This window comes from Amblyomma americanum, chromosome 7 (genome assembly GCF_052857255.1).
Source record: "Amblyomma americanum isolate KBUSLIRL-KWMA chromosome 7, ASM5285725v1, whole genome shotgun sequence".
Classification (NCBI taxonomy): domain Eukaryota; kingdom Metazoa; phylum Arthropoda; class Arachnida; order Ixodida; family Ixodidae; genus Amblyomma; species Amblyomma americanum.
The window spans coordinates 27,363,218-27,377,358 of NC_135503.1; the positions used below are offsets into that span (position 1 = coordinate 27,363,218).

The 14,141-nt window shown below is 48.4% G+C and overlaps 1 protein-coding gene across 1 annotated transcript; it reads right to left on the minus strand.

Annotated features, from left to right (window-relative positions):
- Positions 1–1,437: 1,437 nt before the first annotated feature.
- On the minus strand, positions 1,438–12,994 carry LOC144097030 (uncharacterized). Its single transcript, XM_077629820.1, has 5 exons — positions 12,851–12,994; positions 12,274–12,526; positions 9,999–10,308; positions 6,927–7,165; positions 1,438–1,922 (listed from the first exon to the last, which is right to left on the minus strand). The coding sequence occupies exons 1-5, from the start codon at positions 12,977–12,979 to the stop codon at positions 1,438–1,440; spliced, it is 1,416 nt and encodes a 471-aa protein (XP_077485946.1). The 5' UTR covers positions 12,980–12,994.
- Between the last annotated feature and the right edge of the window lie 1,147 nt (positions 12,995–14,141).

The following is a 14,141-nucleotide window of genomic DNA, read 5'->3' on the forward strand; positions in this document are numbered from 1 at the left end:
GTGCGAAGAAACAAGTGTTTTAACTGATTTCCGACGTTTCATTTTCAGTCACCTCTTTCAGAAACTGACGCGCATCGCGTAGTCGTATTGAGCGCAGCCGAGGGCCTTGCTTTAGTTTTTAGCAATGCCAGATAATGTCGAGCCTCATCGCAAGGCATAGGTCGGTACATACGCTCACGCACTTGTCTACAGTTCTCGAACGGCACTATCGATAGTGCGTTTGCTGCATTCGTCGCTACCTGACTGGCCTGATGTATTTTTTCGCGAAGTTAACCGTGATACGATACACGGAAAGTGCGCTCACGGTAAGTTATTTTTTCGAGCCGAGCTCTAAGCATGCTAGGTGGAAAGAGTGTCATGCTCGTACTTTCATATGACCTGCCTACGGCGCAAACCTCAATGTGCTAGTGACCGGGCAGCACTTAGCAACAAATATTGTCGGCAACAGGATTTACCTGACAGCGAATTCTTTCTTATGTAGGATCGCTGCTAAAACGATACGCTGCACTGAATGCCTCATTTCGCAGCGGAAATCTCCTGTGCTGAGAATGACTGCAACGCAGTGTCATCAAGGCGGAACGTGGTCATTCTTTAAGCCCTCTTTAAGTGACCATTATGTATGATTTCGCACTTTTGTTTTCCACATAATTCCTGCAATGTTTCTTGTCGCGTCATCAGAACAGCTGCTGCAAGCCGCTGCAATACATTTCACATTTGATCGAATGAACTGCCTTGGCGACGGTTCACTGCAGAAGTGCTTGCGCTTGCTTCAGCTTAAATATAAAAAAAAACAAGGCTGCACAAGGCCTCAGAAAACCAGCCTACCTTCTTTCAGAGCCAGGATAATAGGGCAGTTCTATTTCAATTCTATTCTAATATTGTTTTTCCCGTTGTTCAACTTTGGATGCAGCGACATTACACGCCGTATTCGCTCTTCATTATTCATCATCACCATCATCATCCTCATCAACCTGACTACGCCCACTGCAGGGCAAAGGCCTCTCCCAAGTTTCTCCAATTAACCGTGTCGTTTGGCAGCTTCGCCCACCGTTTCCCCGCAAACTTGTTAATCTCATCCGAACACCTAACTTTCTGCCAACCCCTGCTACGCTTGGCTTCTCTTCTAATCCACTCCTTTACCCTTAAGTTCCAGCGGTTATCGCGCCTGCGCATTGCATGCCCTGCCCAAGCCCATTTCTTCCTCTTGATTTCGACTAGGATGTCATTAACACGAGTTTGTACCCTCACCCACTCCGCCCGCTTCCGAGCCGTCTCTTCAGCCTCTGACGAATAGCCAGAAAAACAAAAAATGCGATTCGAATAAAATTACACCGACCCAGCTCTCCGTTCGCATGTCAAACACTAAAGTCGCTCTATTTGCTAAAACTCCCCAACAAGTTTACAAGGAAAGCAACAACACGAGCGCGAAGCTACATATCACGGGCTCAGCGCCAGCGTACTCGGCTTCGGATGCACCGAACTCGGCGGACTCTCCGCCGCTGGCGACGGCGATGTGGCCGAGTCGGCCACGACGTTGCTCTCCAACGCGATCGCCGACGACTCGACGGCGGGCGAAGACGAAGACGACGGCTGCTGGGCGTGCGGGTAGATGGCGGCCATTTGCGAGAAGTAGGAGCAGGGGAAGGGCGCCATCATGGGCGCGAACCTCGTGAACGGGAATGACGCGAAGCCCACACCTCCCGGACCGGCCGCGGCGCCGGCCCAGAGGGCCAGCGCGGCTGCCTGCGGCTGGAAAGCGGCTACGGCTGCGGCTGCGGCTGCTGCAGCCGCGGCGGCGGTTGTCGTCTGCTCGGCCAGGTGCTGTTGGGATGCAACGTGTGGAAGACCGTTGCACTCGGCATCGGCCGAGGATGACGTCACTTCGGCCTCCAGGCTCGATTCTTGTTCCTGCTTTGCCAGGCCTGGGAAACGATTGGAGCGCAGGAAATACGTAGGCGTGAAGTGAAAACAGATTAAGGAAATTCTTACCTAATTACGAACGCCGTAGGGCATCTAGATTATCAGGTTAACTTCAGTACATGTTGTAACCTTAAACCCAACGTGATCCTTCTGATATTAAGTGTGTCGAAATTTAGACATTCAGCACTAAGAGGAGAAGGTGTAAAAAACTTTACAGGGTCCAAAAAAAAAGAAGTGTGGGTCTTGATACTAGATAGGGCTCCTAATAGACCAGGAGCCCTCTGACTCCTGCTTCGCGTCTGATCTGCTGATAGATAGATCGACGTGAAATCTAGGTGCCTAATAGCAGCTTGTATCAGCTGTAAAATAATTATTTTTAGTTTTCTTTGCGCTGATTTTCAAGTGACCTCCTTGCGTGGAAAACTCGTGAAGGTACCTATTTATCAGGGAGCATACAAAACGCGACATCTCTGGATTTGTTTCACGAGTGAAACTTCCGGTATGTTGACAACAATTGTACGAAAAAAGAAAAATCACTGACACAGCGACCTTCCAATGATACAAAATGCCCGGGCACCTCACGGTGGGTACTTCCTGAGGGCCGCATCAATTTTCGAGAGGCGGACCCGCGAGCACCGGTCTGCACTGCTATCAGTGGACACAAATCTAAATTCGTTTTCCCTCTATTCAAGAGCCACTCGACACGTCATTTTATTTGCGGCGAGAGATTCCCGGGGGACAGGATCGATCTCCCCAACGCACCATGATAAGCCCGCAGGATGGCTTGCTGGTTTCTATCCATAGCACCCTCTCTCTTCTGCCACAAGTGCTGAGAGCAAAGAACCCCAAAAAAGGGAGCCAAGAAAAGTAAAAAAAGATGACCGCTGAAGCGGCGTGGTTGAAAAAGTCAACGCTGGACGGACAAAGTGCCCTCCGGGAATTCTCCCTCATACCTCCCGCGGGCCTCGTCCTGGAAAAAAATAAAAAAATAACGGCAGAAAGTAAAGATGAAAAGCGGTGCCTTGAGTAGGGGAGCGTTGGCTTTCACACAACACAACGGGATAAGAGGGTAAGGCATACAGCACCCCTAGGGGTGTACACTGGGCGCCCTCTGGAAGCAGGAGGGGGAAGAGATTAACCGCGTTTTTGTCGTCAGCTTCCAATCGCCATGAAATGAGCCGTCCGTGAGGCCGCGGAGCGTGACACCTATCGCTGCCGCCACAACGTGGCGCTAGCAGCAGCAGCCATAATCACGGTTGGCGCGTGCGCGCTACGCGCGGCGCACCGCCGCCGCGCACCGTCGGTGGCGCGTGGCGCCTCTCGCGGGCGAGGGGGAGAACTAATTGAATTCTCGTCTGGCCAGCTCCGCACAGATGGAGAGGGTCGCGTCGCAGCAGCTCTTGTGGAAAACTGGCTTTGACGAGCTGCTTATGGGGCGCGCGGCGCTGTCATAAACGGCGCGTATATAACGACACACCGTTCATCGTGTGTCGACATCAAGTTATCTCTGTGTGGCTAGTGGAGAACGAGGGATGAGAGTGAGGAGACCAGAGTGCATCGTGGCTGCTTGGGCGCATAGTTTCGTGCGCTTAATGTCCACTGGAGTAAGGAAACTGACCACAGGTGCTTATGGGCCGGCACGCTTCGTTAACCACTCGAGATGGCCAGGGGGCGCTTTTTACGAGGTGTTCGCGGACAGAAGCACTTAGCAGCGCCTTTAGTGCTCGTTGGCGGTGGTCATGACGACGTCTACAGATGACGTTGGTTTTGCAAAGTTGTTAATGTTTTGCCGCCGCATTACGAACATAAGGGAAGTCGTGCAGCTGGCCGCCTCTCCCGGACGTGAGGTTTCATGCCCATATGACTAGAGCAGTTAATCCTAGGCTTCCGATCTACAAACTTTACAAACTGCCCTTTTTATGAACTGTATGGATGTGACGTCAGCAGTGAAGTTATTCGTCCATGTGGCCAGCGAGAGACAAAAAACCTGCTGTGGCGTGAACATCATCATCAGCCTGACTACATCCACTGCATGGCAAAGGCATCTCCCATGTCTCTCCAATTAACCCTGTCCTTTGCCAGCTGCTTCCACCCTGTGCCTGCAAACTTCCTAATCTCATCGGCCCACCTAACCTTCCCCCGTCCCCTGCTATGCTTGCCTTCTATTAGAATCCACTCCGTTACCCTTAAGGACCAGCGATTATCTTGCCTTCGCATTACATTACCTGCCCAAGCCCATTTCTTCCTCTTGACTTCGACTAGGATGTCATTAACCCGTGTTCCCTCACCCACTCTGGCCACTTAACGTTACACCTATCATTTTTCTTTCCATGGCTCGCTGCGTTGTCTCTAACTTAAGCAGAACCCTTTTCGTTAGCCTCCACGTTTCTTCCCCGTAGGTGAGTACCGGTAAGATACAGCTGTTGTAGACTTTTCTCTTGGGGGATATTGGTAACCTGCTATTCATGATCTGAGAGAACCTGCCATATGCGCTCCACCCCATTCTTATCCTTCTAGTTATTTCCCTCTCATGATCCGGATCAGCTGTCACTACCTGCCCTAAGTAGACGAATTCCTTTACCACTTCCAGCATCTCATTGCCAATTGTGAACTGCCGTTTCCTTGCTAGACTGTAGAACATTACTTTGGTTTTCTGCATGTTAATTTTTAGACCCAACGTACTGATCTGTCTGTCTAACTCATTGATCATGATTTGCAGTTCATATCCTGAGTGACTCAGCAAGGCAATGTCATCAGCGAATCGCAAATTATTTAGGTATTCTCCATTAACTCTTATCCCCAACTGTTCCCAATTCTGGCCTCGGAATACCTCCTGTAAACAGGCGGTGAATAGCATTGGCGACATCGTGTCCCCTTGCCTGACGCCTTTCCTTATTGGAATTTTATTGCTGACTTTATGGATGACTATGGTAGCTGTACAGCTCATATATATATATATATATATATATATATATATATATATATATATATATATATATATATATATATATATATATATATATATATATATATATATATATATATATATATATATATATATATATATATATATATATATATCTTCCAGGATTTTGACGTAAGGCTCATTGACACCCAGATTCCGCAATGCCTGTATGACTGCTGAGGTTTCCACTGATTCAAATGCTTTCTCATAATCAATGAAGACTATATATAGGGGTTGGTTATATTCTGTACATTTCTCTATCATCTGATTGATAGTGTGAATATGGTCCACTGTGGAATATCCTTTACGAAAGCCTGCCTGATCGTTTGGTTGATTAAAGTCTAAGGTTGTCCTGACTCTATTAGCTATTACCTTAGTAAATACCTTTTAGGCAACGGATAGTAAGCTGATCGGTCTGCAATTTTTCAAGTCTTTGGCGTCTCCTTTCTTCTAAATTAAGAGTATATTTGCGTTCTTCCAAGCTTCTGGTACGGTCGAGGTCATAAGACATTGCGTATGCAGTTTGGCTAGTTTTTCTAGCAGAATCTCCCCTCCGTCTTTCAACAGATCTGCTGTTACCTGATCCTCACCAGCTGCTTTGCCCTTTGCATTGCCCTTAATGCTTTCTTTATTTCCTCTTTCGTTTCTGGCGGGATGACGCATTGCTGTGCGCTACTGTCTCCATCAGCAACGTCCTGATTGCATTGGCTACTGTATAGATTTGTGTAGAACTCTTCGGCTATTTTAACTATCTTATCCATATTGCTAATGACATTGCCCTCCTTGTCTCTTAACGCATACATCTGGTTTTTACCTATGCCTAGTTTCCTCTTCACCGCTTTTAGGCTACCTCCGTTCTTTAGAGCATGCTCGAGTCTCTCCATATTAAACTTCCTTATGTCGGCCACCTTGCGCTTATTTATTAACTTCGATAGCTCTGCTAGTTCTATACTATCTGTATGGTTAGACGCCCTCAAGCTTTGACGTTTCTTAATCAGATCTTTCGCCTCCTGAGATAGCTTGCCGGTACCCTGTCGAGCCGTCCTACCGCCTACTTCTACTGCGCACTGCGTGAACATACTAACTTATTACACAAGGACGACCTTCTTCTATTTAAGCATCGCAAGTCTTTCGCTGTTAGGTGTCCGCCATGGGAGGGGGGGGGGGGGGGGAGAACACTCCTGTGACAAAATTGGTATAGAAAAGGTTTCTACAAGTTTGTGTGCCTCCGTTGTTTACCGTAATATTCATTAATGAAAAAATATAGAAGGAAACGGTGAAAAAAGAAATGACGCCAATATAACACGTTGCACGTCGTGGAAGAAAGCTTACATGCTGCGCCTTTCGGCGATCTTTCCTTTAACTTGTGCCGGAATGAATGGAGCGGGATAATTTCTGTGTGCAGGTGCTAATCCAGGTAGCCATCATCATCGCGTCCCCGCAGGCGTTTTGAGGAAATGTGAGTTGTATGACCTCAGACTTACAGAAAACTTTCTGGCAACTGCCGAGCAACAACTGTAAACAAAAAATAACCAATATAATAAGAACAAGGCAGAAAAGCATATGGTAAGTGCCTGTTATTTTGCAGCTTCAGATCAAGCTGGCCAAGCCTTGAGATATGAGGATGCTATAAGCAGAATGCTAGCATTGAAAGATGGCTGGATAACCTAATTTCAAAGGGACGCCTATTTACATTCTCTGTAGAGTATGCGATATAATTAGAAGCTGTTGATGCCTGTACATCAACAGCTTTAATCATTTTCTCATTCTTTGATGATTATGTTTGCGGACCCCTGCACGTCTGCCTGCACACAACCAGACATCTCTCGGTGTCCTCTACCCATGGCGGTTAGGTATTTCCCTGAAGGTGTCTAGGGGCGGCGACACGGAAGAAATGAAGACAGATCTAAACGTACAGTTGTCACCTCCTGTCCTGGGAATGTATACATATGACCGACGACGCATTCTTTTCCCGATGAGGTTTCTAATACCAACGCATTAAAATAATAGGAAACGACGCTGATAAATAGCGCCCTCTCACCTTTAGGATGGTGTGTCGACGTGCCGCTCGCGTTAACGTCATCCGCGTTCCAAGGCGTTCTCCTGGCGGAGGTCTTTGACCTGCCGGTTGTGGCGTCGCCTGGTTTTTTGAGGATTTCCTCGATGGAGTAGGAGGTGACGCCCTTGCTGCTTGCGCTAGGCCGCCTCCTGGACGTCGCTTGCTCGTCTGAGGAGTCCTGGTCTTCCCCGTCATCCTCAGAGTCGACCTCGTTCGATTCTCTGCGTGCACACAGAGAAGAAAGTCAGTGATTGGCCGCTGATTCCACGTGGTATCGGCTCTGCCTACGTTTATTTCTAAACCTAATAGCGTGCAGATTTCGGCCCATTGGTTATTCATCGCTGGCAAACAGAGCGAAAACACTGAAGTGAAGTGAAGTGTCGAGGCATTTTCATTTCAAATTATATTGACGTTAAGAATTTTAAGAGCGACAAGCACGTAAGTACAGTTAATATACCACTCTTTTAGTTATGACACCTACTTGTTTTTCAAGTAGCACTTCCTTCCAGTCCCTAATAGTCAAGAAGGAAGTCTTATCATCTGAGAAGTTGCAGGAGATGTGTTATAAATGTTGGACTAATGCTGAAATACGAATTCAAAGCGTATGTTACGGGAAGTCGTCACAGCAGTGGGAGGAGCTGAGTGGGATATGACCTACGCCATCACTTTTAACTTAACTGGGTTCAGGCCACTCAGCGTGATGCGTTGCCATGCGCCTTCCAGGGACGTCAAGGGTGACGCCATTACAACCCTCCTACGTTTCTTTTTATGGTTACCGCAGTTACCACACTCCGGTTATGCCGACTACTACTACAACAACGGCGCACAACCCAAGAGGCGGGCCTTTAACAACTATCGCTGTAGAAACACGGCGCCAATTCAGGGTGGTTGGAATACACCCCATTGGGGAAAAAAAGCCTAGCTAGAGAACAAACCTCGTGGTGTTGTCAAAATCAAAGTAGGCAGAATTAGGCATGCCGCTCTTTTTGTACTGAGGACAGAAGAACAAGCGCCTTGTGTGACCTGGGGGCACTGTGTGAACACGAGTTTGAAAAAATTGCGTGGAGAACGTGTGGCTTTGGGTGTGGTTGTGTCTTCGCAAGAAATCTCACGTTTTGGGGTGAACTAATTATGTCCTGTATGACCAATACAGCTGATTCAGAATACGAGCTCATCGCTCTGCCAATTGAATGCGGCTTGTCGCAAGGTCGTCTCATTTCAGCTTGGTATTTCAAATAAATCTTGATGGAAAGACTGCCAAAAGGTGACAAAATATTGAAGTGATGCTAATATTTTAAATAATAAAGCATTGCTTAATACTGCCTTTAACAATGTGTTTTTTAACAGCCGTATGATGTAGATTAGTCGAAGGCAGTTCGTGGGAAAAGTTCTTTTTCAGCGCAAAATCCCGAACGTCACAGAAGGATCGGACGCGTGTATGCATGTTTATAAGTGGATGTGCGCAGGAGTGTAGGTTTATATATTTCTATGTTCCTTCGGTGACTTTATGTTTTGTTTTATTTTGTTTTTTGCGTTGAAAACTAACTTCTTTTTAGATGTTACCGTAATAGTAAACAAAATGTAAAACAAATGTCTTGTAAACGGTGCTTTGCCACATAAACGAAGTGCGTTCCGCAGAGCCAACCTTTGTTTCATGGTGGCAACTCGTAGACAGCGACGAGATGAGCCAGCTAAACCTGATATCATTGCTCTAACCTGCATGGAAGTTGTGATATTTAAACTTTCTCTCTACCCCTATTTAACAAAGTTCTGCAATGATTCCATTTGCCTTTGTAAAAAGCGTGTAGAATTAAATCTGTGCCCATGTCAACTCGACTCTTTTTACGTTAGAGGTCTACGTATATCTATTTCTGTACTCACTCGAGTAGCTTGCTAAGCTAGTTAACTTTTTTACGCAACAGCAAGAGAAAGAACGGCGGGCAAATCAGTGCCACGTCGTCTCTTTCTCCCATCACGGGTGGTATATTCAAGGCGAGGATCTACCGGAGGGCTTGCCCTTCTACTAAGGCAGATCTTTTCATCCTTAAGTTAACTGCCCTCCCTGCCAGAGCATCTCAGGCCAACGATAGTACTACACTACATTTGTCTTCACGTGTCATGTCATGAGTGCCAAGGTCTCAAATTAAGAGCGCCCTCATGGACTGTCAAGTGCCCTTAAAAGTCCTAGAGCTCTAAACGTCATGACGACACCTTCTACAGAGATAATGCACACATTTAGCATACCGAGTACACTGTTACTGCTACCGTTACTGGACTACCGGGAGCCCGCGCGCCGTCAATGTGCATGCGCGGATCACCTTCTTGGGCGCCTCTGGTGCCAGGTACCCGGCAGTTGCGCGTACGCCTGCCGCATCGGGACCAATCAGCGCGTGCTCACTGACGGTGGGCAGGCTCCCGGTACTCCGATAATGGTAATGGTAGACACCTAAAGCAAACCGTGTACCTTTAACGCTACCGAAATACCGAAAGCCCGCCCATCGCCACTGCGACAGCGCTGATTGGTCTCGATGCGGTAGGCGCGCGCGCAGCTGCCGGGTACCTGGCGCCACCTGTCGCCCACAAGGTGATCTGTGCATGCGCACCGACAATGCGCTCACGATACTCAGGTAACAGTAGAGAGTTATAGCTTAGCTTGATCCGCGATCCGTTACCGTGAGTCGCTTCCGCGGGCACCACTGAGTACGCGCTGATTGGTTCCGACGCGGCAAGCGTGCACGCAGACGATGGGCGCGTGGCTCCATCTGACGTATTCAGGGCGTTCTGCGCATGTGAAGAGGCGCTTCGCGGAAGCGGTTCATGGTAGCACATCGCGGATCACGCTAAGCTATAACTCTCTAATAACGGTAGCACGGTACGTGGTATGCTAAAGGTTCCTTGTAACGTGGTACAGGGTGTGCTAAAGGTGCCTGGTAACGCGGTGCAGGGTATGCTAAAGCTGTCTAATACATTTCCACTTATGCAAGTTACCGGAGCTTCAATGCAGTCATTGATTCTGGTTTGAAATTAGTGATCTTTTACGCGCCAGGTACCTACGGCCTGTTACGGCTTTTCCTCTGGAAGAGTAGCCCGCCGGAGTTGTGCGACGTCGAGGGCCGCGAGGCGGCGGAAGCCGCAAACATGGCGGACGAGGTGGAAGGCAGCGCCATCTGGCCGAGGCCGTTCTGCAATGCATTCTGCTGCTGTTGCTGCTGGTGAGCCTGCCGCGCTTGAGGATGGGGCGGGTGCGGCTGTTGTGAAAGTGGGGGCAGGCAGGTGGTGACGTGTTGCAGCGCCAGGTAGGGGCTCGGGTAGTAGGGCCCTACAGCGAGCGGTAGTGGTTCGGACAGGCCACCCGTCACGTCCACTGTTCGACGCGCAAAAAGAGAGAAACTCATGGGAGTCAAAAGCAGTTGGAGAAGGAAAAGCAGTGCATAAAAAAGTGATTGTCTTTTTCGTAGTTGAAAATGTATTGCGTGAAGTGCGTAGCGCGTCCTAGGACGACACATGTATTCTGGTGACTTCACTGGGGTACTGGTCACATCTTATGGGTGCTGAACATGCCCCGCCTTCGCCCACTTGTGTCCTTCAAGCCGAGAAGCACGTATCGTCTCGATGGCTACTCTGGCCCCTTGGAGAGCCTCCGCTATCAGTAATAATAATTGATTTTTGGAGAAAGGAATGACGCAGTATCTGTCTTATATATCGTTGGACGCCTGAACCGCGCCGTAAGGGAAGGCATAAAGGAGGGAGTGAAAGAAGAAAGGAAGAAAGAGGTGCCGTAGTGGAGGGCTCCAGAATAATTTGGACCACCTGGGGATCTTTAACGTGCACTGACATCGCTCAGCACACGGGCGCCTTAGCGTTTTTCCTCCGTAAAAACGCAGCCGCCGTGGTCGGGTTCCAACTCGGGAACTCCGGATCAGTAGTCGAGCGCCCTAACCACTGAGCCACCGCGGCGGGTCCTCCGCTATCAGCCGCTTTTGTTTTTTGCTACGTGGATAGGGCTCTCGACTTCCTTCACCACTTTTGGTACGCTACGTATGTGCCGCCACGCTCAGCCGATTATTTTTTAGCACTGGGTAGTGCATTCGGGGTCTACCTCTGCTTTCGCGATTTGACGGGCCATAGCCATCGCCCGATCTGCAAAGGTCTTAAATATTCGCGGCACATTAGCGGATGAACGATGTCGAAGATGACAATTACGGACAGACGTTGGGAGAGGCTACCAGTTATAACAGGCAGCGCAAGAGGCTGCGGCAACGACCAAGGGGTCTAAGGCATTGGGAAACGAAGCCGCTCTGTTTGTCCGCCGCTGGTTCGAATCCCACTCGTTGACAATTTCTGGAGAAGTTTTTCTCCTTGATTCTAGTCTGACGGAATACGTCGTAACTTTTCGAAAACGTTCGGCTTCAGGTTCGCCGTAGTTTCAAGACAATGTTCATCTTAATTTGTCAAGAATAAGAGATAAAAGGTTTTCTTTGTTTTGAAAAGACTCGGCGTTTCTTGCACTTACTTACTGTCAGGAATAGCCGTACTTGGAGCTCGACAAAAATATCCTTAGAAAAATGGTGCAGTAATAGCCCGGGTTATAACTTCAGCCACAGGGGAATACCCAAAATAAGAATAAACAGTGGCACATACGTTCAATTCAATAGCTTCACTGAAAGCTCACATGATGGGCAGAGCTAAATCTGCGCAAGCAATGCTCCACATATGGTCGGTTAGTTACATAGTAATAAAATAAGAACAGGAAATAAAACACAAACCAATGAACTCGATCTGTTCAGGTTAGAATGTGTAAAGGTTAGTACAAAATCTCTTTCGTGTAGTAAATTGCGCGAAAATAGCAGTAATTCCTCATTATGTAGAGTGAGTTTTATGGAATATGCGTGCGAACAAGAAGTGCAAACTAACTTTGTGCTCAGTGGTTTACGTGTTTAGAGTGAAGAGCTAATCAGCACTCAGTCTACACATATCTTCATTTCTTAAGGTTCCTCATAAAGAACAGCGAACGTGATTCGATACTGAACGCCGAGTTCATTGCCGTACGGGGACTGGTTTGCGAGAGCATGCGTACAGCGTAGGTCAAACATCCCTAGGCGACAGGATTTGCGCTAGGACGTATAGCTGCCCATGTGTACAGCACTCAAGTTCCAGATCTGTACAGAACCAGGAGAACATTTGTGCACACCCTGGATGAGGATGGGAGGTTGTGCAGTACCACAGATGCACCACTATACCTACGTCTCAGTAGCACATCCAGTGGCCCCTGGAGTTATTGCGAACAGTGAACGGTGCGAAAAAAACATGTTCCGCAAGATTTGCGTACCGGTCGGTGAGGCGAGCGCTGAACACTCGGCCGCGCATCGCAGGACCCTCGAAGCCGACGGAGGTGAGGCCAGGCCGTGGTCAACACCGGCGCCAAGCGGGTGCTTTGGCTGTGCGTGCTGTGATTGCGGCTGGTGGTGCTGCTGGTGAGGCTGCTGTTGCTGGTGGTGCGGGAGGAGCTGCCGCACGTCCCAGCCGGGGCCGGTGTCGTTCTTGTAGCGCAGCATGCGCCGCATCACCTGAGGATTGGACACCTGAGCGAGGGAGAAAGACATCGCGCACCCGCGCCGTGGGAGAGAGAGAAAGAAGGAAGAAAAGGAAGACAGCAAGAAAGAAAGAAAGTGAGAAAGAAAGAAAGAAAGAAAGAAAGAAAGAAAGAAAGAAGGAAGGAAGGAAGGAAGGAAGGAAGGAAGGAAGGAAGGAAGGAAGGAAGCAAGGAAGGAAGGAAGGAAGTGAAAAGAAGAAACGAAATAAATAGTGAAAGTAAGAAGAAAGAAAGAAGGAAGTATAGTGAAAAGAAAGAAAAAGGAAAGTAAGAAAGGAATGAAGAAGGAAAGAAAGGCCACGAACCCCCTTACCTTGGGTTTGCTCCCCCCGATGGAGCCTGGCTTGATGGAGCCCGTCTCGTAGAAGCGCGTCAGTATCTTGGAGACGCATCCGTGCGAGACAAGCAGCTGTCGCGAGATGTCGCACGGCCTGACGCCCATCAGCGCCAGCTCAACAATGCGGCGCCGGATGTAGTCCGGCAGCGGCCGGCCGTTCACGAACACGCCGCCCAGCTGGTTGATGCCCGCCTGGCCTGCGAGGAAGTGCGCAGGCCGCCAATGGCTTCGGGAGGCTTCCTCTACCGGCATTGCTAAAAAAACGCAAGTCTGGGCTACCTAACCAGTCTAGTAAAGAAAATTCCCGTAGGTGCGGGAATGTGAATGAATCGCCGTAAGTGGACCCCCCCGTGGTGACTCAGTGGATTCGGTTGTTCGGCGGCTGAGCGCGAAGTTGGGTCGAATGCAGACCGGGATGGCAGCATTGCGATGGACGCAAAATGACCTAGTGGCCGTGTTCTGTGCGATTTTAGATTTCATTGGAAGCGATTCAACACCAGAATGCATTCTTTGGTCAAATGTTTGTTTCTGTATTAAAAGAATCGTATGCTGTTTGCGCATTGTTTTTTTATTGCATTCTGTGATCACCATGTTCCTAGGAATGTTCTCGACATCTGACACAATACTAGGATCTCTCTTTAATGTACTTTTGTTTTCAAAATACCCCTTGAAAGAATTTTTTCTGAACAAACTTAAGAAAAATTCGCATGGTACTTTCTTCGAAACACTTTTCCTTTTATTTGAAAAACCCACCATGTAACTCAGTAAGTTTTCGTTCGGCTACTGATCCCAAAGATGCGGACGTGTAGGGACAGAATGTTTAAGCTGACTTTTATCCCTCACATTAATTGTCTCGGATTTGCAGGGCAAAATCAGCAGCATTTTAAAAACTCTTACATTGGAAAAGCCTATTCAAGGTTATTGAGGACAAATTAAAGTAAATATACAGCACGAGTTAGAAAAGGGAGAAAAACAGCATTGCAAAAAAGGGGGGGGAGGGGGTAACAGCAGATGAGACAAAGTGGAAACGGGGCCGCTAGGAACGTAGGCAGTGGTTTTGAAGTCGGGTATGTGGTCAGCAATCGCGGTAAGTGATTGCGGACGGCGTACATCGATATATGTATCTGCAAGACGGCCGCTCTGTTCTTTGCTGCGGTTTTACTACCACTCATGTCGGTAAGTGACGAGACCCCGGCGTTTTTATTTTTACGAGACCATCTGCGGTGTGGGCCCCGAGGCCGTAAACTAGGCCGAGTCTAGCGCAACT